General features: G+C 38.5%; 3 protein-coding genes and 1 long non-coding RNA gene across 5 annotated transcripts; 3 read left to right on the top strand and 1 right to left on the bottom strand.

Annotated features, from left to right (window-relative positions):
- Positions 1 to 4,822: 4,822 nt before the first annotated feature.
- LOC116932497 lies at positions 4,823 to 6,776 on the top strand (the record flags this gene model as incomplete). Its single annotated transcript, XM_045169240.1, has 7 exons — positions 4,823 to 4,976; positions 5,040 to 5,500; positions 5,560 to 5,673; positions 5,753 to 5,906; positions 5,966 to 6,240; positions 6,309 to 6,501; positions 6,588 to 6,776. Coding segments are annotated over 7 exons (1,458 nt in total), but the record flags the coding sequence as incomplete, so codon positions are not given.
- Positions 6,777 to 7,842: 1,066 nt separating this feature from the next.
- LOC123469950 (chromatin assembly factor 1 subunit A-like) lies at positions 7,843 to 9,361 on the top strand. Its single transcript, XM_045169314.1, has 2 exons — positions 7,843 to 8,040; positions 8,551 to 9,361. The coding sequence occupies exons 1-2, from the start codon at positions 8,030 to 8,032 to the stop codon at positions 9,290 to 9,292; spliced, it is 753 nt and encodes a 250-aa protein (XP_045025249.1). The 5' UTR covers positions 7,843 to 8,029; the 3' UTR covers positions 9,293 to 9,361.
- An 8,510-nt stretch (positions 9,362 to 17,871) lies between these two features.
- Positions 17,872 to 19,767, bottom strand: LOC123469991. Of its 2 annotated transcripts, XM_045169420.1 has the most exons (7): positions 19,561 to 19,750; positions 19,367 to 19,417; positions 19,165 to 19,215; positions 19,066 to 19,101; positions 18,780 to 18,974; positions 18,166 to 18,722; positions 17,872 to 18,077 (listed from the first exon to the last, which is right to left on the bottom strand). In XM_045169420.1, exons 3-6 carry the CDS (start codon positions 19,190 to 19,192, stop codon positions 18,415 to 18,417), a joined length of 567 nt encoding a protein of 188 aa, XP_045025355.1. In that variant the 5' UTR covers positions 19,193 to 19,215; positions 19,367 to 19,417; positions 19,561 to 19,750; the 3' UTR covers positions 17,872 to 18,077; positions 18,166 to 18,414. The 2 variants fall into 2 exon arrangements, with proteins under 2 accessions (XP_045025355.1, XP_045025356.1); XM_045169421.1 differs by lacking the exons at positions 17,872 to 18,077; positions 18,166 to 18,722 and having other exon boundaries at positions 18,838 to 18,974; positions 19,561 to 19,767.
- Positions 19,768 to 20,745: 978 nt separating this feature from the next.
- On the top strand, positions 20,746 to 21,446 carry LOC123470091. The gene is made up of 3 exons (XR_006643590.1): positions 20,746 to 20,901; positions 21,120 to 21,215; positions 21,290 to 21,446. It is a non-coding gene; the product is annotated as an uncharacterized LOC123470091 (long non-coding RNA).
- Positions 21,447 to 26,156: the final 4,710 nt, after the last annotated feature.

The raw sequence follows: 26,156 nt of genomic DNA, 5'->3' as shown, positions 1-26,156 counted from the left end.
TCTTCAGTAGCATGTGCATTCCTTTAACCAGAATAAGCCAATGTTTATAATACTTGGGAGGCAACAAGTGTTTTAGTACAATTGGACTGTAAAATAAAAGCCAAACTCGAAACTCACTCGCTTTCCAAATGAGTCGGTGATCAAGAGGTCGCAAAACTCAGCGAATTTCATCAGGGGGGCAAGCGGTTAAGATAATTTCGTCAATCAATTTAGAATCTTTGATGAAAAAGGGTTCGCTAGTGGTAGTCAACCAAAGATTCAAAAATTGCTTTACTATTCCAAGGAGAATGCAATGCATGTAGTCTGGTACTACACCTTTTATAATATCGAAAAAGGGAAGCAAATACAACAACGACATCCCTTTCACTCCGCCAACAGGTTGGCTGATTGAAAGGGTTGCATTTTTGGCTTGTTCGTACGATTTCTCGTGTGTTCTGTTTGGAGGTAAAGGATGGACAAGAGGATACACTTGAACAGTGCCAGCACCCTTGGCTACACGTTTACCCTTATGCTCACAAAAGCCACATCCATAAGAGCCATTGTATTGGATGAAATTCGTTAACATCGCTCTAGCTGGAGCATCGGCTACCAGCAAGGGGAAACCCATATAGCACATGACATCGGATGTCCGAATCATGGCCGAACATCCGTTAGATATCTATGTACTCAATGGGTAGTTCCAGGGATGTCCGTCGGCTAGTCACCTTGGAAGAGCAATGGATGTGCGAAAATTATATTCTACGGACCTCCTTCCAACAGCCAAGAAGATTTTCAATTGTTTCATTTAAGAATAGGCCTCGAGCCAATCGGGGCGCTTTTTTGCAAATCGGGTTTCTCATTTCGGGCCATCAAGGCGTGGCTCAGGGTGGAAAATACTTCTCCCCGAATTCAATTGGGGTTTGCAATCAATTGGATTGCAATCAATCGATTCATCAATGCAAAAAACATTATCGATTGACTGTTTCACCCGATCTATTTGATAACAACTCCGATAATAGCTCGTTCTACCCGCTTGCCCCGATTTTTACTCTGAAACCGAAATAACGGCATTTTTTTTATTGCTTCGGGGTTACCGGTTAACCAAAAATTTTTCCCCGCACCGCCCCGGTTGAAAAAGTGGCACCTCAATTCAACCCCGAATGCACTTTATCGGTGCGGGGCGGTTAACTCGATTAGAACTAATTGGGACCGATCACTAACTTTCATTATTAATTGTCAAAATTTCTTTGTTTCCAAAAGGGGAAAACTTAACCGTGTTAAAATATTTCCCTTGAACGTATTTTTATTTTAAGTCCAGCATTTAATACGAAAAATTGAAAAAATAAAGGAGTAATTATCTATTTGCCGGATGGTTTATTTTTAAATCTATTACAAAAAATTAATATTTATTAATTAATATATGTAAGTCGTGAGTTTGTTTGCACAGGCTTTCCGTTTAGCTTACGGGAACCAAGCCATTGGAAATTAACTTACAGAAAATAAATATTATTCGGCATCTAATAATATTCAAAGCAAGTATACTTATGATAGGATTTTAATTTCAAATAATAAAAAAACTACTTTAAACTTAATAAATCATGCTGAAGTTTAAAATTCAAAAAATATTTAGCATAAATTGTTTAATTTCAATTTATACACTTCTGGTTTAACCTAAGTTCGACATCATCTTAACTTCTTAAAAATCCTGTATATGATTTGTTATCGAAAAAGCTCAAGTGTTTTACAACAATTCGATTGTATTGTTCGAAAATGGTAATTTGTATATGCATAAATTGGCACAGTGGAATAATATTCGGCTGTGATGCGGGAGACCCGAGTTCGAATACTGATATACCCTAATGTTTTTTCAAGATTATAGGTCCAATACTTGTCATATTTATAGCCAAATGAAAGCCCGTTCGGATATTCTTAGAATGTCCGACGGCGCTGTTGAGGGCGGTCAAAACCTAAAAAAATTACATCCATAGGACATCCAAATCGGATATCGGGCTGTCCGGAGGATATCAAAAAGATGTACTCAACATCCGACCCCGACATCTGTCGGACATCCGACGGACTGCCTTGTGTTATGTGGGAAGCTACTTTAGAAATGTGATTCCTGCCAGAAAAATCTTTCCATTGAAAGCCCTTCTTAGAAAGTCTTCGAGCCTGAACTATGAAGGGTTCAAGAAATGTATCTACGTTTGGCTTTTCATTACCAAACCACAGGCAGCACATGACGATGTGTTGAGCCTTTTCATTAAAATTAAGTTCATTAATCGACAGCAATAAAGGCCAAACAGAGAATTTGGAAGAGTGGAAAATTTTGACGCCGTCGGTGTTTAACGCCACTGAGAAATTCCCATCTTCCAACAAAAAATTTTTAAACTTTTCTTCTCGGTACAAATTCCCGGTATAGATTTCGCCCAACACTTTTCCGTCAGAAAAAAGGCCGTCGAGCTTACACGATATTTTTTCGCCAATATCATACGACTCAAACATTTTTATGAACTGCTCTTCTACTGATCCGACCAAAAAATAGCAATTATTTTTCTCTAGTTCTTTAGTTGGCATTGCCCGATTACAGGTTTTACAGGTAAGAATACCCTCACTCTCTCCGAGATAACTGGAACAGTACTCGCAATAGTAATGGAGAGTTCAAGCATTTGATTTCATGTCTAAAATTTTATCAAATAAATGCCGGCTTTTAGTGAGTGCGGATGGCACAAGAAGGCTTAGGATATCCAGCAAATCAGACAGAGCAGACTTAATTAGATTATGCCTGAGGAAAAATGCCATTATCAAAGAAAATAACTGGCCTTTCGAAAGACTGGAATCAGAAATTAGAGTTTTGTCAGACACCTGTTCCTCGTCATCCTCATCTGTGCTCGAAACATTTTGAATTTCTTCTCTTTCTGGTGATCTCGAGGGATTCTAAGATACAGAACAAAAACATTATCATTCTTGCTGAAACGTACTAAATGCACTACTGCATTAAGCTATACTTGAGAAGATAAAGGTTCATTGAAAGAACAATTTCCAAGCTCTTCACCACCTAACTGAAGTTCACCATGCGCATATTCATTTTGTTCTGTAACATCACAGACTAAGAGGGTAAAGACTACGAACTGGGATAGGGTTGAGAGGAATGGTCAAGGACCCCATATAGCACATTTCAGCCGTCGGATGTCCGAATCATGGCCGAACATCCGTTAGATATCTATGTACTCAATGGGTAGTTCCAGGGATGTCCGTCGGCTAGTCACCTTGGAAGTGCAATGGATGTGCGAAAATTATATTCTACGGACCTCCTTCCAACAGCCAAAAAGATTTTCAATTGTTTCATTTCAGGATCGGCCTCGAGCCAATCGGGGCGCTTTTTTGCAAATCGGGTTTCTCATTTCGGGCCAAGGAGGCGTGGCTCAGGGTGGAAAATTCTTCTCCCCGAATTCAATTGGGGTTTGCAATCAATTGGATTGCAATCAATCAATTCATCAAGGCAAAAAACATTATCGATTGACCCGTTCTATCCGATAACAACCACGATAATAGCTCGTTCTACCCGCTTGCCCCGATTTTTACTCTGAAACCGAAAGAACGGCATTTTTTTTATTGCTTCGGGGTAACGGGTTAACCTCAAATTTTTTCCCCGCCCCGCCCCGGTTGAAAAAATGGCACCTCATTTCAACCCCGAATGCACTTTATCGGTGCGGGGCGGTTAACTTTATTAGAACTAATTTGGGGCCGATCACTAAGTTTCATTATTAATTGTCAAAATTTCTTGAGAGGGGGAAAACTTTACCGTGTTCAAATTTTTCCCTTGAACGTATTTTTATTTGAAGTCCAGCATTTAAAATGAAAAATTTAAAAAATAAAGGAGTAATGATCTATTTGCCGGATGGTTTATTTTAAAATTTATTACAAAAAATGAATAAAATATATGAAAGTCGTGAGTTTGTTTGCACAAGCTTTCCGTTTAGCTTATGGGAACCAAGCCATTGAAAATTAACTCACAGAAAATAAATATTATTCGGCATCTAATAATATTCAAAGCAAGTATACTTATGATAGGATTATAATTTCAAATAATAAAAAACTACTTTAAACTTAATAAATCATGCTGAAGTTTAAAATTCAAAAAATATTTAGCATAAATTGTTTAATTTCAATTTATACACCTCTGGTTTAACCTAAGTTCGACATCATCTTGACTTTTTAAAAAATCCTGTATGTGATTTGTTATCGAAAAAGCTCAAGTGTTTTACAACAATTCGATTGTATTGTTCGAAAATGATACATAATATATCTGTAGATTGGCACAGTGGAATAAGATTCGACTGTGATGCGGGAGACCCGAGTTCGAATCCTGTTATAGCCTAATGTTTTTTCATGAATAGATGTCCAATACATGTCATATTTATAGCCAAATGAAAGCCCGTTCGGATATCCTTAGAATGTCTGACGGCGCTGTTTAGGGCGGTCAAAACCAAAAAAAAATACATCCGTAGGACATCCAAATCGGATATCGGGCTGTCCGGAGGATATCAAAAAGATGTACTCAACATCCGACCCCGACATCTGTCGGACATCCGACGGACTGCCTTGTGTTATGTGGGACATGGTCGTCCTATGCCGTATGGTGGCGCGTCGATCAGATGATCTGAAAAGAATTATTTTTCCTTGTCTCCGTTCCGACTTGAGTCTTCACACACCGTAAGTTTGTAATTAAACTACTTAACATTCCAACAATGTTTTTTTTTGTAAATAGAGCTTAGATATTCCCCATTTAGTATTAATTATTTCATATTTTTATGTGTTGTCTACACATGGTCCATAAAATACTTTATTACATCCCCTTTTTCCCTTTTTCCCACCCCCTTTTTCCCATCTGAAAATTGACGATCCTGATATAAACATCAATTGGAAGGGGGTGGCTAAGCATACTAAAGGCAATATTCCCACGGGAGAAATTAAAGTGAGACTTCTTCTAAGCAACGGTATTTTTTAAATTTCACTATACGGTCATAAATGTTTTCCTGCAAAACCTTTTCCATTTTCAGACAGCAAGGAATACTTGGAAAGTATTTCTCAATTGTTTAACACCAAGAAAATGACCCTGGATGCCATTGTCAAGTTGCATCCGGAAAATGATTACCAGAGAAGATCAACAAATAAAAAGGAAGAAAGTTTTCACGCAGCCAATGCAAACCCTGACATTGCTGAAAATCCTGAAGAAAGAAACTACGACAAAGATGTCAAAGATGACGATGACGAAGCCGAAGACAACAAGAAAGTTGCAAGTAAACCGGTTACGGAAGACCAAAACCAAAAGCTACTCCCAATCAACCAACGCAGCACTGTGCGAAAGCGACAGGCACCATGTAGACTTAGCCTTGAAGTATCTCAAACAAATGATTATGAGGATTTGATAACGAGCGAAAAGGCCAAGACAACTAGTAAAGAAAAGAAAGAAAATATGAGTGTAGCCCACAAGACAGCTTTTGATCGTATACTGTCACAGGTAATTGATTTACATTCCTAATTGTATAAATTTACTTTTAAATATGCTATTTACTGCAGGACAAATTAGATGATTCTTTTGATGATGCAACGTGTGAAAATGACCTTACATCATCTGAGCATACTTCACTACAAGCGAAAGACATACTGGCTGACAACTGTAACTCAACCATGGCAAAAAATATTGGTAATTACATTAACTTTTCTTGAAGGAAATTTATTAAAGATACTAAAATACTTACACTATACTTAGGTTGAATGCACCAAAAATCCTTTAGGCAGACAAAGCTGTGTTACAGTGGGGCACACAGGCAACAATTCAAAAAGAGCTGGTTATGAAAGCAATTGCTGTCAAGAAAAAGATGAAATTATCGAAGAACTGAAAATGGAAATAAAATTTCAAAAAGGTATGAACATGTTAAACACTATTTTTCGGAAGACGTTCACTATATAGAAAACTTTACAGATATCAACAAATCCTTGTCAATGCAGACAACTGTTTTAACTGACGTGAGGAAGTTGTTGTTAAACTTCAATAGCCAACAACTAGCTCCACCTAGTACGTCGAACGACGATAATTTTTCAAAATCATTAAACAAGCCAAGCATGACGGCCTACCCGACATTTGGTTTGGAAAACTGTGGTAAAAGGCTAGAAATGTCCCTTGCAAATTACACTGACAGTGCTCCATTGACGTCAACCGTGATCGAAGATGAAGATGATGGTCCTACATACGATCACGTAAGTTACTTATTAACATGTTATGCACTGTTATTGATAGCAATTTCAAATGTTGTTATTTTTTGCAGAAAACTTTTCCGATACCTGACATTGTACTGCGTAGGATAGTGAAAGGCCCAGTCACTCAATTTGTATCACATTTAATGGACAAATTATATTCTGACCAATACCTAGCGACGCACAAAATGAGTGATCTGAGAGGGGGCTCTGTAGAAAGCAAAAGGATTGCCATGAACAAATGTGAGCTTCAACATATCATTGGTGAGTTGCAGTTATTTATACATTCTCGCACTTAGAAGAAATCATTCATTTGTACATTTTTCAATGTAATGTTCTTTTCCCTACAGATAGAGTTCTCGATTGTGAATTGGTGAACGCTGGTGGATCCTTGGTGCATGAAAAAATGATAAAAAATGCTATCTCTCGGAAATTTAATAATTCCCGTGCTAAGTAGCCGATACATTTTGTGTTTTAATTGTTTCATGATGACTTGTTGGTTGTTTGTCATGATATAAAAATACAATGACTGTCGCATATGTGCCACAATTTGTTTACTTAATTTATACTATAAATTTACCAGAAAATTACTACTGTAAAATGAAATTTCAACTGCTATTTCACTAGTCTTATACTGTACTAAAACTGTGCTAAATGTATAGTGTAATTACGGTTTTCTTACATTATTACTGCAAAATTACTATTATAATATTTTAAATTTACTGAACTTCATTCTACATTTACGCGGGTTTCACTAGAAAATAACTGCTTTGGTACTGCTTGCTTTATTATCTAAAAGTTTTTTTGCTTTAAGTAATTCTATAGTATTTCTATGTTATTATTGTAGAAATACTTGTTCCAAAATCCTTTACTATTACTCGAGTTTTTTTATTGTTTCACTTGAGTAATTACCAAATAAATTTTCACCTGGGCCTGGTTGGTTCACGCTGAGAGGAATCACTATACCGCGTTTCGTTGGTCTGAATGTCTAAAATTTCGACGGTCTTGGGGCGGGGCACAGTGGTGGAAACTAGAATCAGAGTCATCTATCGAGAGAAACTGAGTTATTCAACGGCTAGGGCTGTGGCCCAGACCAAATGGGACGGGTTTTTTTCTTAAAGGGTTAAAATTAACGGGTTTTGAACCGGGTCGACGATTTAAAAAAATGACCCATCTCGCTTGACCTGTGGGTCAGGAAAACAACCCGGGTTGGGTCATGTCCCACGTAATTATCGGGTCAAACGCACTTTTCTTCTCGTCTTTACAGTCTCGTCATCAGAGTCAACCATTACAACGTTTAGATTTGGAAAACTTTTTTTGCCAGCAGCATCGCCTGATTGACAGGATTTTGGTACATTTGGACGTTTTCTGCGACTGGTGGCCAATTTTCAAAACGATTTTTTCCACAATCCACAATATTGTTATGAAATGTCAAAAGTATTATATTAAGTTTTTAAAATGACCGCCAGAATGCGCGGGCTTGCCCTAAATGTGAAAATTTTTCCCCACCTTGACCTGTTTGGCTCCGCCCCTGACCTACCCTGCCCTCTTGAACTTGTATAAAAGGCGTGCTCTTACAGTTTTGGCGCCAGTTGTCGTTGGAGAGTCGTTAGAGTTGTAGCTACGGCCAGAGTGACCTTTGTTTTTGCCAATTAGTGTTGCGTTTGTGTTACGGCAATAAAAATTTAGACTTTTGAACGTGGTTTTCCGTTGTGCTTCTTAACATTTGGTGTCAGAAGTGGGATCTGACGAAGGAAAGGTGTCCACCACGTGCCGTCGAGACAAATTCAATATGGAAAAGAGGTAACTTTGGTGACGTCTATTAGTGCATATGTGTGGTGGCAATTAGAACGTTATTGTTAGCATAAGTTGTTTTGCGTTAATTTATTGTGTTTGTTAATTGACTCGTTGGAGTCATTAACTTATTTGTGTTTGTTAATTGACTCGTTGGAGTCATTAACTCATATGCTTTTGTTAATTGACTCGTTTGGAGTTATTAACTTATTTGTGTTTGTTAATTGACTCGTTGGAGTCATTAATTCATTTGTGTTTGTTAATTGACTCGTTAGGAGTCATTAACTCATTTGTGTTTGTTAATTGACTCGTTTGGAGTTATTAATTCATTTGTGTTTGTTAATTGACTCGTTTGGAGTCATTAATTTATTTGTGTTCGTTAATTGACTCGTTTGGAGTTATTGACTTACTTGTGTTCGTTAATTGACTCGTTTGGAGTCATTGACTTATTTGTGTTAGTTAATTGACTCGTTTGTAGTTATTAACTTATACCTAATCCATTTCTCTGATCTCTTCAAGTTCGATACCTAATCCTGGGACAGAAGGGAAAGAGAAGAAGAAGAAGAAGCTTACGGAAGGACAGAAGAGGAGGCGCAATCGGTATACTTTTGAAAAAGAAAGAAAAAAACGTGAAGCAGCAGCCGCCGCAGCCATCCAATTGACCTCTTCAATCCCAGTCTTTTCTGAGAGGTCTGTGGTTTTTACTTCTGCCGATCTGCCTCTTCGTCCCGTCGCTACCGTTGGCCCGCCTGTCAGTCCTATCTTTCCAACTACATCTATTGTTCCATCCATCGCCCCTAATCCACCAGAACCAGTCAGGGAGCAAGAAATTCCAGACAACCAGAAGGTACCTTGCCACAACTGCTATTCAGCCAACCACTTCCCAAGCGAAGAAGAGAGAGTCCGCAAATTCATCCAAAGGCGAAGAGAGAGGGAAATCGAACAAGCTGCTCGGCAAAAAGCCATCAATGAAAGAAGATCTCGAGAGGCGAAAGAAAGAGAAGTAAAAGAGAGAGAGGATAGAGAAAGAAGAGATAAGGATCCAAGAGAGAGAAGAGAAAGAGAGAGAAGAGAAAGAATTACAAAAAGGAAACGAGAACCCCATGAAAGGGTAAAGTACATGCTGCCAATTCGGAAAGAGAAGGATGAAACAATTGCAGAAAGGGAAGAAAGACTTAATATTTCGGAGGCGGCAAAGAAAAAGCAGGAAGAAAAAGAAGAAATAGAATGGATGCGGATGGAGATTAATTTTGTCGACTAATTGTTCTAATGTTGATACAGGAAAATCTCGTAATTGACACATATTTAACCCATTGTATCATATCTTGCACCCAAATAAACTAGTTACAGCATTTAATTGACGCATTTAGTGTTTTAATAAACCAGTGTTGGTCCTTAATCGACACACTGGTGTCTCAAGATACTAGTTCCAGATCTCATTTGATGAAACATAGTCTAAAGAAAACTGATGTCTATGCGTTCAAGCTGCGGTTGTAAATCGACCTCCTGTAAAAAGTGTGCATGCACCAAAAACAATAGACAGTGTAACGAACGCTGTAAGTGCCATCTTAATCGGTGTGAAAATAGATCAGTAATAAGACACACTGACCAAAATACTGCAATAGATCAAGACGCCCTAACCACGGCACTGGCAAACTTGATGGCTAATCAACAACAGCAACAACATATGTTCCAAATGCAACAACAACAAATGCTACAACAACAAGACGTGTTGACGACCCTGGCGAATAGACTACTTGCTGTACCAGCGGCTGCCGTACCCATAATCCCAGCCCCAGCTCCGGCCGCGATAATCCGGACCACGCTGGACCCTGACATAAAATACACGGATCGAACGGCGAATCACTTCAAGACTGGCTACAACTAGTCAACCGTAAAGCCCTGGCAGAAGGTTGGCAAAACGCGGATAGAAGAAGGGCAGCCATAAGTTCCTTATTTGGAAAAGCCATCACCTGGAACGAAGAAATTGGGATAAATATACCTCTATGGGACGACTGGCTAGACAGTCTACGTGGAACCTTCGAGGTTCAGCTAAAAGAAAGTCAGTGGCAGAAACTGGTTGAAGAAAGGAAACAATTACCAAACAAAACCGGATCCGCTTATGTTCTCGACAAAGTCAAATGGTGCCGTCGGAGGGCCATACCCATTACCGATGCGGAATTAACCCCCTATCTCATCCGTGGATTATATCGCTCAGAAATTCGCTCCGTAATGATGGGGGATCCGCCAGCCACAGTCAACGCCTTCCTCGCTGAATTACGACGGCTAGAAGCCATCAGCGTATCTCCATTCGACTCAAGCAAGGCAATGTTTGATGCCGGTCCTCCACCTTCGAGCACCAACAATAACCGCTCGCTGTCACAAATAGTGGAAGGACTTACCACTCAGGTAGCCCTTCTGACCCGTAGCACTAACCAACCCCCTTCACCTGGTCCAGTTAAAAAACAAGTAACATTCGAACGTCGTCCTCCAGGAACCAGAAATGAAATACAGTGTTACAACTGTAACACATTTGGACACTTTGCATGTGATTGCTCTCATCAAAATCCCCGCTTCCCAAGAACAGCAACAGACTCGGAAAACGGCCAAGCCACCCCACCGAGGCAGGAGCGGCAATAAACGAGCACAAAGTCCTCAAACCTACCAACCTGGCGCTGATCGAAGTACACCTTGCACGAGTTGGGCCTGTAAGAGCAATGGTCGACACAGGAGCTATGTTCAGTGTAATAGAAAAGAAATTGATACAGTATTTATTTAAAAATGAAAATTTAATGGGAGGAACTCTGCTGAGTTTTAATAAAGAACGCGTTTCTATAGTAGGAGAAATATCGTTAACGGTTAGATTCAAAGACCGAGTAGTGGATTTGCAAAAAGTGAAAGTTGTGGATCAAGCGTTATTTCCCCTGATCTTAGGTGTTGATTGGATGGGGAAAAGCAACGTCGGCGTGAGGTTGAGCATCCAATATCATTGCCAAATGGAAGCAGTCATCTTCCCGGAGATATCTACCAATAACTCTTCAAACAACATAGACGAAAATCTCACGAAAGAAGAGGTAGACGCAGGCAACGGAGTGCCGAGCAGCAATCACCCTCTCGCCGACCTTGCCACCCGTACGAGTCGAACGATACATGATGGAATCATGCGTCATCCTCGCTAAGACAATAAAGTTCGTCAATATATGCATCGAAGAAACTATAAGCAAAACAGCAATGGTGGAGAGGGCACATTCAGCCTGCCCTGACGGAGAATAGATAGTACCACATTGCTTGGTGAACATAGAAGGAAAATACGTCCGTGTTCCAGTTACAAACCTTTCCAAAAAACCCTTGCTACTTAAAAAAGGTCAGAAGCTAACCCGGATTAGTCCATGGGGGCTTGAGGAGGCAACGAACAACATCGACGAGGTGTGTGGGACCCTTAGAGAAGAAGATATGTACCTACCAGACGAAATAAAAGAGAAAATGACAAGCCGGGCTAATATTACGGAAGAACAGAGAACCGAACTCTATCTATCTCTGGCGTACTTGACAAACACGCCGGTTGCTTTTCTAATAAAGGGAAAATTGGAATAGACGTCATTCATGCTCATCGCATAAACACAGGAGACGCACGGCCTATAAGCGCACGACCTCAGCGTGTCTCTACGTACGAGCGTCAAATAATAGCCGAGCAAGTAAAAAGCATGCTGTCCAAAGGGATCATTGAGCCATCCATTGGATATCTCAAAACAATACCGTTAAACATTAAAATTTAGCTGTTTTCTAGAATTAAATACCCTTAATTTAATATTAAAATGTAGCTGGTTCATTTACCTTTAACTCAACATTATTGCTAGTATCCTTTGGTAAATTGGGAAGGTTTCACAATTTTTTTTTTGCGATCCTCTTTTTTCCCTATGAGGATTCCTCAGAGGAAAAACGGACTCGTAACAAACATGGCGAAATTCGCAAGAGTGCGTTCACAAATAGGGAGGGGGCACGCGTCAATCACTTGCTCTATTGCCCTTCTGTCGCTAGTTAGCGATCTCGAGCAATTAGATAATTGCCCTTCTGTCGCTAGATAGCGACCTCGAGCAATTAGATAATTGCCTACAATTGGCTCGACCTGGATCCATATAGGTGACTTTAAAGCATACTGAAATGATGTTCTAACGACCCATGTGCAATGAGCTTACCGATGCACCCGCAGTCGAGCTACGGTAAAAACGGGTAAATGTGAATTCCGACTTCCAACAACCTGCTGACAAGATAGCGTCCGTTGGCACACCCCAATTTGCCGCGTTGGAAGCAGAAACCCCACGCGTATAGTGGGCCGAGTAAATGGTCGTGTCTACTCCTGCCTCTGACAAGATTGACTTGATTCAACATGCTACCGTTGAACCGCTCACTGAACTCCAGGGCGGACGGAGACCCAGCAGTAGCAATCTAGCTTTTGCCCCTACACGGAACTGCCCCGAGACGGATATATACTGTTTGAATGCCTCTACCGGAAATGCTAAGGAAACGGGGTGCAATTACAGTAGGTGCCAAAAGTATCCGAACACTTCGCGTTTTCGGACCATTTTAGCATGGGTTCAAATGACGGAACGCGCTTAGCGCGATTGAGAAAAAGAGGGTTAAAAAATCCACATAAGTCAATGAAAATAATTTTGTGACCTAATAATAGATAAAGGTATCTAAACAAATTTTTTTTAAATTTTTATGACTTGTAGCCGCTGGCTGGCATATCAGTGCACAAGTATCCGAACGCGAGTTTTTCCACCGTGCTTCCTTATGGCACTACGTGTCTTCATAATTATTTTTTAAAATATACCAAATATAAGACTATCAAAGGCTAACTAAGCTTTTAATGTGTACAAATACGTAATCTACTCCTTCCGGCCACTTGTTATGCTTAAACTTTAAACCATTTCTGGTAATTAATTTTTCCGTGGCAGGCTATGTGTCATTTTCAGATTTTTTCCTGTCAGAAAAATAGTTATACATGCGACAACTAGGGGCGTGGGTATGCGCCATTCTTTGTGAGATTTCGGGCATTTAGAGACAAAGGCTACCTAAATTTGCATGATTTTCAAGTAGAAAAACAACGCGCGCCTAGGAACAGGCAGATGGATCGATTCGTGAGCTGGGGCTGTCATCCGGGCGCGTTAGCAGTAGACGCCTTCAGCATCGGCTGGAAGGATATAGGCGCATACGCATTCCCGCCATTTTGTCTGATTCAGAAATGTTTGACCAAGATATTGAGGGAGCAGGCGGAGCTGACGCTCGTGACCCCGTATTGGCCGGCCCAGCCATGGTTCCCGTCGCTGCTGGAGCTGACGTGCGAGCCAGCGTTGATTCTTCCGAGGAGGGAGCTTTTGTTGGGCCCGACGGGCCAACAACATCCACTGGTGCAATTGATTCTACTAATCGCCTGGCGGTTGTCAGGAATCAAATGGAAAGCAGCGGCCTTTCGGACCAAGTGGTCAAACTTCTCCTGGGCGGAGTACGCAACCCCACATCAGCTGCTTACCAATCCGCTTGGAACGGTTGGCACAGTTGGTGTGTTCGACAGGGGGGAAACATAAATCCCCTAGTGGAACTCGTTCAATAGCCCCTTTAGTTAGAAGTGATGCGACTTCAGTGTCGCCGATTTCTTTCCCCTCGGCATTAAAGTGCATGTTGCTACCCGGTCGATTCTGGTACGGCACCTCTAAGAATGGGATTTTTGCCCCCAAGGACACGGCTTTCAACACCGATCCGTCGGACGTTAGCGACGGCCAAAAAGAGGAAAACCGGCGGACTCTGCCTCCAACCGTCGGAGGGGACATAGCGACCGGAGATAAAAGGGTTGAAACTAACCTCGATCCGCGATTGAATGAAGATACGGGTCTGGAGCCACGTCTGTTGAAGTTGCCATGGAGGGTGAAGCCGGATCCAGTTCTGCCACTTTTCGCAACCACGCGAGCTGCCGCTGGGTCTGATGTGACGGCTAGAAGAGGACGTAGATAGCCGTCCCCCCGGCAGGCCCAGCGACTTCAATTTCTGGTCATCGGATGCGTCTCTGACCATGCTGCGGAGAAAGGTACGACCGAAGAGAAGGCCGCAATCTCTTGCCTTGAACCGGCCTGGTTCCTACAATAAGGCCTCGAAACGGGGATCCGTCTGGTGTAGCACGTTCTCCCTTCTCTGCGTCGTTATGCTGTGAAACGCGTGGCCCCACAGCTGAAGCGCCGACTCTGCCGCGTTGATAAGGACTGGATCATTAGAGGCCGACGAACTGCCCCAAAGATACAGAATAGGCTTGGTGATGTCCAAAATCTTGAATTGAGAGGCAACTAGGGCCTTTTCCTTATCCTCCGCTTTGCTCGCCTCTCCTCCTCTTACTTCCTTGAGCCTCCGTACCATGTAGGGGTCCAGCACCGGGACTTTTAAATCAAAAGAGCCCTTCTCGAACGAGGGATGAAAGTTTTCCCTAAGCTGTTTGGCCTCCATCGGTTTCTGAGCAGAGGTCATCCAAGACCTGAGTTCTTTCGAACGGGCCTTGTCGAGACGGAAACTTTTCGGTAGAAGTGGTTCTTGATCGAGGGGTGGTGGGTTGGCATCGGTGATAATTAACTCATCATCATCTTGAATAGCTGCCGGAGGGGGGAGGTACCTTGAATACTGATTTGGTCCGTCGGTCTGGCTTGCTTGGTTGAACGGGTGCTATTGCGGCTCGATGATCGGCTACGGTTACGATAGCGTCTGAGGCTGCGAGAGTCCCTGCGGTTGCGGTTGTAGCTGCGTGAGCGACTACGAGAGCGACTGATAGTCTCCCTTCGACCGCGGCTCCTGCCTCTACGGTCCCAGTCTCGATCTGCACCCGTCCTCTCTTCCTACTCGTTCCGACGGCTACGGCTGCGTAGACGATTGCGATACCCCTGATTTCTCGAGTAGAAATCAGCTGTAATACACAAGGTTAACACCTATATGGATCCAGCTCGAGCCACTTGTAGGCAATGCGTGTACAGTATCCTGCACAATAATCCGAACACCGATTTAATTTTTTAAAGCCACCTATTGGCGGGGTAGTGGGTTTTTTGTTTGTTTTTCTTTAAGGGGGAGGGTAGACGGGGTGATGGACACGACAGGGTAGGGTTGGGTAAGTCTAGACATTTAAAAAAGGTGCCTTAAGGTATTACGCTTTAAGGCAAGTTACAGGTCGGGACATTTTTGCAACCCCCAGGGTGGTGTGTTTTTTTAAACGACAGTTGGAAATTTAGGGCTTGGGCTTGGTAATGTTGCTTACCGAAACATTTTAGCTTATGTTCCAGCTGCCTGTAAATATTTACGTCGGTGTCAATGGCGTAGGTGTAGCGGTTCTGAATATGATGCTGGAGATCGGTGTTCGATTCCAGATGAGGTGATGAGTTAATATGGTTAACTTTCGAGAAATTCTCGTTTATATATCAAACAAATTTTCATCGAGAAATATGTGCTTTTTTTGTTTATTAAATAATTATTAAAAATAATAATCTCCTTCGTTCTAGAGAAATTAATTTTCCCAGCAAATTCGAATGAAGAATATTATAACGATACCAAATATTTTGCAATGCCTTATTGAGAATCGATCACTGGTCTACGGCGTCGTAATCAGAGGCTCTACACATATGCCATCGGTATCGACATAATTGTGCACAGGCAGCTATATAATTTATTTGGGTAAGGAGTATTACACAGCCTAAGTCCAACATTTCCAACTGTCGTTAAAAAAAAACACACCACCCTGGGGGTTGCAAAAATGTCCCGACCTGTTACTTGCCTCAAAGCGTAATACCTTAAGGCATAAAAAAAATGTCTAGACTTACCCAACCCTGCCCTATGTGTCCATCACCCCGTCTACCCTCCCTCTTAAAGAAAAACAAACAAAAAACTCTTTACCCTGCCAATAGGTGGCTTTAAAAAATTAAATCGGTGTTCGGATTTTTGTGGAGGATACTGTACATAGCTCATTAAATAAAATGTAATAATAAAAAACTCAAGTATCAGCAAAAAAATAAAAACTACGAAATTGTTTCGAAACTTGCAACACCTTTTTTTCAGGTCCCACTGCTACAAAAAAAAAATTTGAAAAAAATTCGCTGAAAATTCCACTTCTACTATTCGTCCTAAGGTAGTAGGAGAATTGTGGAATTTGATTCGTGGAATTCGTCTGTTGGCTGTCAAAGAATTTGAAAAGCTTGTTTGTTTTGTGAGTTCGGTGTTTCGTTTTTGTTATAATTAAAAACATCTGAGTTATAGTTACTAATATAATAATTCTTAGGTCTTAGGTGATAATCAAATCACTATGCCTTCGAAGTGCTGTGTCCCCAATTGCAGAACAGGATATAAATCCGAAGAAAAATCCAAAAAGGAAAGTATTCCATTTTTTCCGACTAGCAACAAAGAATTACTTGCTAAGTGGTCTAATGCAATTCAACGCAAAGACTACGTTTTTGCTAAGTTTTCTAGGGTGTGCAGTAATCACTTTGATGAAAGTGATATAATTAAAGGCTACTCAATATTTGTGGAGGGAAAACGAAAACTAGTTTTTGTTGATTTATATTTATGTTTACCCTTCAACCCGAAAAAAGGTTGCAACTTGCAATGCAGTACCCTGCATTTTCAGAGATAAGGATGTCTGTTTGCTGTTAGCTTTTCCTTTTCTAATATATTTTTTCTATAGATTGCCCTGCCTACTTGTCCAGTAATTTAAAAAAATGAATTGCCCAAAAGAAAGATTAGACACTACACCACGGCCTAATAAAAAGCCAAATTTGGGCCATTGTTCCACATCCCTCTCTACGAATACTGAAAATCAGTCAATTGAAACAGCAACAGATTTAATCTCAATTGATCCAGCTCGTTCAGTCGAGAATGAGGCAATTGAGATTGAACAAGCGTTGCTATTACCATCTCATCTACAACTACCACCATTCGTAGAACTGCTATTCAAGAAAACACTTCAACAAATGGCTGCGAAACTGAACTGAAAAAAAACGGGGTTTCCCCCTGTTGTGGACATACCAGAAGATTGGTGAAAATTTATTTTCTTTCTTCCAATCGGAGATCCTCAATGGAACCATCAAGATTGTAAAAGGAATAACTATCAACCAAAATTGTCTTTCTTACAGCGTTAACGGCAAAAGTTATACACCACAATATTTTCCAAGCAGCGTAGCAACGGCTATCGAATTAGAATTGTGTGAAGATATCCTTCACACAATCTTAAAGATAGCGATACATCTATGGCAAATACATCTTAGATATCTTTCTACTATCTTTGTACTAGCTTTGTACTAGCTAAATGTCATGGGGTGGAGATATTGTCGCAGAGGGACAATAGCAGAAATGCTTATCTCTTCTTAGAGACGCTACAGCCAACGCTGTAGTTACGAATATTAAATCTTGTTGTGATGTCATCGGGCATTACTCTTTAATAAGTAGAAATTCCAGAATAGAATAAGAAAGTACATTAGAGTCGGGTGACCTTAGGGAAAGGGCGTATTTTCAAGGCTAGTATAAAACCCACTATTTTCTCTCTCACAATGCTCTCGCTCTCTTCTTCCACTAGACGTGTAGACGTTCGGTAAAGTGTAACCTTTTCATTTCTTATTCCGTGTATTCTCTTTTCTGTATCAAGAAAATACAGGTGTTTTAAAGTCCAGTGTGACAATATCTTGTTTATATATCTTACGAATATCCTAAAAGTCACTTTCTAGATAACTGTATAGGGAACTTATCGCTCTAAAATAAATAGTAAATACACAAAAAAGAATACATTTTTTAAAGACAGTTTATTTTTTAAATCCAAATTACAATCGGCGAAGAAACACCAGTTACAAACTGTGACAGGAAGACATTCAAGTCTTATTATTAATTAGAATCGCTGCTGTTGTCTTCCACCGCAAGTTTCGCTTGTTCTGCCACAAAACGCCCTTTTGCATTATGAAGATACGATTTGGTTTCAGCGACGAACACTTCTTTTTCCAGATCTTTAAACTTTGAATTGGAGATGATTCCAACTAAATATAAAATATTTATAACTATTATTTATGTATAACTACTCTTTTTACTCTTTACTTATATCTCTTCTCTATATAAAATGGTTACCTCTTACTAATTCCGTTATACGACAAGAGTGGATTCCTTTTTTCCCCATTCCACCGTTTACTCTCTTATCACGTCTCCCAAGCCAATTTACATCCTTAGAGAGTGAATCTTCAAATACTGTTACTCCACGCTCTTTGTACATAGTCACCTTCTAAATTTTTGGAATTCTTTTTTCCTAAAAGACGGATTTTTCGGACTATCTATTCATGAATGAAAGAGGAGTTTAACATACTAAATGAAATATATAAATTATTGAAAACTTACTAGCTTCTTCAGATTTTCATCTTTCTTCAGCATTTTTTCGAATGCTTCCAATTCTTCTAAGTTTTTTAATGGAAGAGAAGCAATGCCTTCATTTATTTCCTCAATGCATTTGTCAACTGGATTAATTTTTTTATCGATCATAGACAACTTTTCATTAATCTTGGCAAGGTCAGAGAAGTATTTCTTTTTGTCGTGATTGACTTTCTTTGGAATGGGAAGAGACGATGGAGAATCCGTAGCATAATAAGACGAAGAATCTCGGGATGTAGAAGGGCCGGAACTACTTTCAGCATCTAAAAAAATATGGTTAAGGATTATACGTTTAAAATGAAAATATTCTGATTAGTTACGAAGCTGCAGATGATGTGATTCTTTTGGCCTATAGCTTGTTATTGCTCCAATATTTTGCTGGCTCGGAAATTCGGGGACAGTTGATGGTGTTTGATAAGAAGAATTCATTAAATGTGAATTATAGTTCCAGTACGGCTGCTGCATTCCCCAGTTGTAATGACCACCATTGTAATTAAATTGCGGATGCATATTTTCTGATATGTTCACAATGAACAAAATAAAGAAAAATATGTAAACCAGTGTTGAAAAAGAGGTTGATGAAAGAAAGGTATTTTTTATGATTACCGAACTGGTGGGTTCCATATGAGTCGTCGGAATTACCTATTTAATGCGCAAGAATATTTTGAAAAAAAAGGATTAGGATTAAACTAGAATTAACATTACCAGACTGAATCGACTGTTGAATTTGCATATCAACAGGAGACGACGAATCTTCTGTAATTATAGAATAAGGAGAGTAAGGTAATCATAGAAGGAGTGCACTGCACATTTAATCCGAAAAGTAACGACGAACAAAAACACGGTATAATAGACAAGACAACAGTAACTGAACCAAAAATTAAGAAGTAAATAATACCATTATTACCAGGTTGAAACTATTGTTGACTTGGCATATGCACAAGAGACGATGTATCTTCTATAATTTTAGAATAAGTTAGGTAATTACCGCAAGAGTGACCGGCACATTTGTCCGAAAAGAAACGTGAAACAAAAATAAACGATATACTAGACGAGACCACAGTAACTGTACCAAAATAACGAAATAAGCAGCATAATTACCAGGCGCATTCAATGAAAGAACTTCGGCATTGGAACGCACTATTAACGCTTCCAGACTTGACATATCGCTATGAGGTAACGAAAATTTTGCAACTTAATGAAAAATTGCGTTGCATGAATGTTATGCAACAATGTATTAAATATTATAATTATGAGACGAATTTTACGAAAGGACCACAGCATTAGAAGACAAACGTTTATCAGAACTGGAGGAACCTCTCTTACTAGTAGAAGCAGCAGCAATGACTAAACGAAATGACAATAAGACTTGGTTTATAGGTTTGTTAAAAGTTCAAAATCAATTACCCTTTTTAGTTGACGTTGAAGGATTGCTGGATTGTTTAGAAACCAACAAGGCTCTAGGAGGTATTGGAAGCAAAGTAGAAGTGGTCATTCCTTTGGCAGAGTTTGTATGGGAGGCTTTCTTAATCGTCTTTCCTTTGCTGGGTGCTGATTTTTTAGGGTGGCTGAGAGACTCTTCCTCGCTGTCTATTTCTGTTGTTGATTGTCCAGGTATATTTAGTTTCTTCCTTTTAGGGACTCGTTTTCCTCTGCCTGAATTGTCTTGATTAAGAATGGGCAGGCTAGTTTGAACACGGGGAAGACTTGTTCTTGCTTCTTGATACGTGTCTTTAAAAAGGAAGCAATATTGTTACATTAAACATACAAAATGAAGTAGTAACGCAAATTACCAAAAATTCCAATTATTTGGAAATCCTCGTATCTCTGCCATGTTTCCTCATCAGGTGGAACGCCATACTTCAAAATTTGGATTTTATGTGCAGCTGAATAACTATCATTCGGTAAATAGAAAATGTCTTCCTGTATCCAATTTTCTGCCACTACGTAAAGCCAGTTACCTATTAAAGATAATATTTTGGGAACTTCAACAATTAGATGAGACACATCGTACAGTTATGTCGAGAAGAAAAGTTTTAAGCACGCGTACAAGTCAAACACGTTTTAAAAAATGGCCATCTTGTCTTGCTGTTTGCTGAGTTCCCCTTGCTGGGTGTTGTTATTTACAGTTTAATTATTTTTATAAAGAATTTTATTATTTATAATTATTTAATGGAATAATAAGGAAATTATAATATTTTTTTCCTAATTTTACAATTATAACATGAAATGACAATTTCAAAGAAACATTTGTAAATTATTGCTCGATCCATAAATCGATTAAAAATATCTAAGCGCGTCTGCTATTCGAACCACGCTACTCTGTCATTCTGTGTTCAAGCAAAGTTAGCCAGAAAGCAAGTTCCAAAGGATTTCGTTTGTGTTAATTAAATTAATGAAATATCTTTCATATAACTTTTTACCGCTCAATGTGTTTAAAAGGTATAGCTAACAAACAACTAAAATTATTCTCTTCTCATCACAAGTTAGTTTTATTGATGTTTTGTAACATTTGTGTTGGAATGTTAATTGTTCAGAGATGTCATGCTTCATTCTTTACGAAGTAGTAGATTTGTAAACTATTATGTCCTTAAATTGGCACCTTTTCTTTTAATTTTGTTGTTTCCCATAAACCTAATAAATTTCTTCTTCATATTTAGTTGGTTGCTGAAAGACCTTGCATTCAACGGAAGCTACCAACTTGGTTTGACTAGTCCAGCAGTCCATTTCAACTGGTACGCTGTTTAACAATCAAGGTATTACAGCCCCTATGCTATAGATTGTATGTGCAATAACATTTCATTTATCTATAACGTTTTCATCTCCTTAGGTGTTGTCTGGTTTATAATTAGCCTTACTCATCATTCGTATTTTACTTTGGCTGTTTATAGTGTTAGGTATTACAACCCGTTGCCAATTTTTGTACTTAGGGGAGACTGGATTAAGCCGGGACGGTTTTCGTTTTCCCCCTATATCTCCCAAACTAATCATTAAATTAATTTATTATTTTGTTTTTATGTATTCCATACGGTAATGTACCCCCCACATTTTTTTTATAATTTAATAATAAACCATTTTCCCATATAAGACCTTTAAAGTTTTCTTAGATTTGTGGGAGGAGCCTATTTTGAGGGGTAAGTGAGGACACTAGGGTGGGTGGTGAGGGACGTCCTCCGTTTTCGCCTTAAAATTCACAAAAAAAATTTGTAAAAATTGAAATAGCGTCCCACTGCATAGACTGTATATGTTAATAAATGTTTCAATTTGATTATTGTATCAATAAAAATTGTTTCTTATATGATAAAAAACCCTTATTACAAGATAGGTGGGGGTTGGGCTTATTGTAATCGATTAATATGCTGAATAATCGATTGCTTGTGATCATTGTAAGGAACAGTAATGGCGTCATGAGCTCGGTGATGATTGATGGGCTTGAAGGCCAAACCCGCCCACTAATGTCCCATTATAGTAAAAAACAGCTGTCCCGATTTCCCGATAAAGAGTATTTTTTTAAAACGTAAATATTATCTACAGTTATTAATCGAAAATTATTATTTTTGTTTTTAACAATAAAGAAATGATTAAGCTTCATTTCCATATTAAATTTACATGCCATTTGCGATTATTTTTTTCTAGAAACATTAAATGGCGGAGACAAAATTAACTAAAAAAAACCGTTTTTTTAGTTTTGTTAATAACTGATACAGTTATTGACAAAACTCAACCAAATTTCATGCCAAAGTAGATTGTATGTATCTAAATAACATACTAAAAAAATTTTTAATTTTATTAAAATCTACTATTTTTCCCCCTACTGTCCCTCTTGACCCGGTGTCCCGGCATACTCCAGTCTCCCCTACTAGGGTAGGGGTATCTATTGTGGATAACTTAAAACACTATTTCGCTCTATTATTATCTAGCTTTTATGCTACTATTTCATTCTACAGTGCTAAAAAAATCCAAATCATCAATAGTGCAGAGCTGTGGTTATTGTAAGAAGTTGAAGGCTAATGTTGCCAAATGGATGTGGAAAGAGAAAAACCAAAGTCGTGGGAAAATTGCGCGTTGTAGGATGACCATCAAAAACTCAAAAAGAACACTCTCACACAAATTATCGAAATTGAATGTAAGTGTAAATTGAAATACTTCAATTCATTTTTAATGGAAACCTGAATTCTATTCTTATTTAGAGACTGAGATTATGACTTTACAGAAATCAACAAAAGTAACATCAAATAAGGTCTTCGAGGAATACTTGTCTAAATTCAGATAAAAGGTATTAACGTTACACCGCTAAACTTAATTTCCGAAATACCAGTGAATTTTCTTTTACAACGTCAATTTTTGCTTGCTACTTTATTATTTTGCTATCAGAAGAATTTCCTATTGAATTTCTTGTCCTTTTTCCTTTGCTGTAATCATCTAATCACAATCATTGTCATTATCATTTGACACATTCATTTTTTCCCATATTGAGCTTGACTGATTAAAGATTCATTTCATCTTTTACGTTAGCATTCCTTATACGTTTTGGATCTACTGAACTTTAACTCGGGTTCCATTTCCATTTTTTTCCTAATTCTTTTATACGAGTCAATTTTGTATGTCATATAATTAAACAAATAAAAAACAATTCCTCCTACTGAAACACTATTTATGTCTTCACATTAAGCACATATTTTTAATTTATTTTTTGGAGCAGCTAGTTATTCAAGCAATTATAAATAATTCTGCATACATTTCGAAGAAAGGGATACGCTACCAGGCTAATTGGTTATTTGAATGCGTAATTATGCGAATTAAAAACCTAAAAGCTTATGACCATTTACGTCAAGGGTTGCTTCCACTTCCGCATCCCGATACCCTGAGAAGGTTGATCAGGGGTATTTCGGGAACATTTTGCCTAAACAAATTTTCGATAGAGTCGATCAGGAAAAACTTGCATGGAAAGTTATGGTGTTTTAGAAGAGGATCCCTTGTATGGGATGAAATGACGGCCAAGAGGACAATAAAGTTCAGCAGACAGAAGATCAAGTTTGATGGATTTCCAGATTTCGGGGAGGATGTGCAAGTAGCTTCAGATAAGGCCAGAAAGCTTGCTGACCACGCCCTTGTGCTTATGTTCAGACTTTACTGGACAAAATGGGTACAGCCCATTGGTGTTTATGCGACTAGTGGAGCTGCTAGTTCTTCTGCACTCCAAAAGTTGGTGATAAGAGCAATTTCGGCACTTCAGGCAGTAGATAGTATCGTCTCAAATGTAACATGTGATGGCCATCAAACAAATAAGGGTGTTCATGCTCTTTTTGGTAAAAGTGACAAGATAAATAATGTTAACTTGTGGATCGAATATCCTACTGATCCAAATGAAAAAATTCATTTTATGTTCGATATTCCACATATCTTTAAATGTGTCAGGAACTACATGATGTCTCACCAACATTTCCAGGTATAACAGCAACTTTTTATGAACTTAAATTCTAATAATAATTGTTTTATACTAGTTGCTCGAGAAAATATTCCCTACGATATGTTTAAACTTTTGATAAGGACAGAGGAACAATTCCCCACAATAGTTTGCCCTAAGCTAACTTTGTCTCATATTTACCCTGACAATACCTGGCAACAAATAAATGTTAAACTTGCTACGCAGGTAATTAGGTAAAGTGACTGCAGAAAACATAATTCCTGGATTTCAGTCGACTGGTATATGGCCTTTTAATAGGACGGTTATTCCGACGTCAAAATTTGCCCCATCTATAGTCACCGATAGACCAGGTACTTGTTATCTATATTTATTTTGATATTATTCATTTAAATGTTTCATTACGTTATATATTGTAAAGATCCCAACGTCGATCGAGTATTGAGCAGCTTGATGTCGAATAATGAAAATCTATATAATGTGGTTACCACCACCAGGAATGAAATGAATGGAACTAATATCCAAAGAAATGTGACTCGTGAAGAAGCTTTTCATTTCGAATTAGATTCCAATGGTATAGTCTATTAATTAATTTTGCATTACCTTGTTTATAATTTTCAATAACATAGATGTTTTAGAAGATCATAATATTGGTCTATCTGTCATGTTCATGGACGAGGACCAACTGATATCAAATTTGGATGTAACTGCACCTCCTAATCGTATTGAAACCAGAGGGGTTACTGAAGCGGATACTGCAATTTCACATTCTACAGCGTGTTCAAATGGTATCCAATTTGTAGTATTAAATGAAACGTTAAGTTTATATGTTTCATGTTTTTTCTAAAGGAACATCTACAAATGAATCATCAAGTTTTTCCTTCTCAACGATCCTTCCGTTTCCAAGAGTTGAACAAAACCAAGAAACCATTCGTCAAACGCAACGTTATAAAAGTAGGATCGGTCGCACCAGAATTTTGACAAACACACCTGAGAAAAACGCAATTGAAGAATACAACAAAAAGAAAGAAAAGGAAAACAAAAAGAAGTCGACCACATCCAAGCGCTGATTAATTCCGGAAAAGGGAAAAGAATTAAGTGAAAAAAAGAAAAATGAAGAAAAGGAGGGTGAAGCGGATGTTGGATCTGGTTGATGTTTTCGTCTTGCAAATACGAAACCAAAGAAGAGGAAATATTTGCGACAGAAAACTAAGGACAAAGAAAATGATGAAGATGATGATGGATCGGATGGATGCTATACATTTAATGAATCACAGAAATATCCGTGTGTTACTAGAAGCGGACGCTCTGTCCACCACCCCTAAGAACAAACGAATAGCTGAAGATCATTTCTTTTTCTAAACATTTAATGTGAAACTGATAATATATATTCAAGATTGTGAAAAATCAAAATGTTTTTATTTAAACAACGTGTAACGAATATTTATTAAAAATAATAACTATGCCAACGAAAAGAAACAATAAATGTCAAACACTACATGTAGTGTGTAAATCTCAGCCAGTTGTTTTGAAAACAAAGAGGGTAGTACTAAACAACCGTTTTATGTAAACAAACGGGCGTATATGGCTTCTCCACAAGCACCTCCCACTCCAATATCGAAGTTGTCCGATATGACCCCAAAACTGTGTGTCCAAAATGACCCAACCCAGTGCTATTTAGTATTTCGTTAATAACTTAACACTGGAAAGGCATTAAAATTTAAGTTTTTTATCAATCATTAAAGAAAGGAATTGGCTATTTCACATATCATTATTTTATTCATTTGTAGTGTTTATCACTTTAAAAATGCTTACAGTAATAGGGAAGAATATTACATCAAACAGGGCCATTTTTTTAATTCTGCGATAACAAGAACAATAATGATTCGATTTTAATCAATTTTTTTTCTAGAACGTTAAACATTACAGTCTATACAAAAATTTAAAAAATTTTTTTTTTTTTTCCATAACATGTAGCACTTAGGGTCTTTGTCCAATATGACCCGTGTCCAAGTTGACCCCGTTCTCCCCTATATTGAATAATTTGACTAACTAAAAATAAACTTCCATTCACATAATTTCAATGTTAGCTATTTTCACATAGCGTGTTTGCGGGATTCAAGTATTATAGGGAACAATGTAACCTACCTGAATATCGGGGATAAGGTGCTTCTACTAAACGATGCATTTGATGTTCTAAATCGAAAATGTATCCAGGAGAGTATCAACAGCAAAAACTTTGACGAAAAAACTAAAGTAATAAATTTTATTG

The sequence above is a fragment of the Daphnia magna genome, linkage group LG2 (genome assembly GCF_020631705.1).
Source record: "Daphnia magna isolate NIES linkage group LG2, ASM2063170v1.1, whole genome shotgun sequence".
Classification (NCBI taxonomy): Eukaryota; Metazoa; Arthropoda; class Branchiopoda; order Diplostraca; family Daphniidae; genus Daphnia; species Daphnia magna.
The sequence above is the reverse complement of the archived record's forward strand: the minus strand, read 5'-3'. Positions and strand labels throughout refer to the sequence as shown.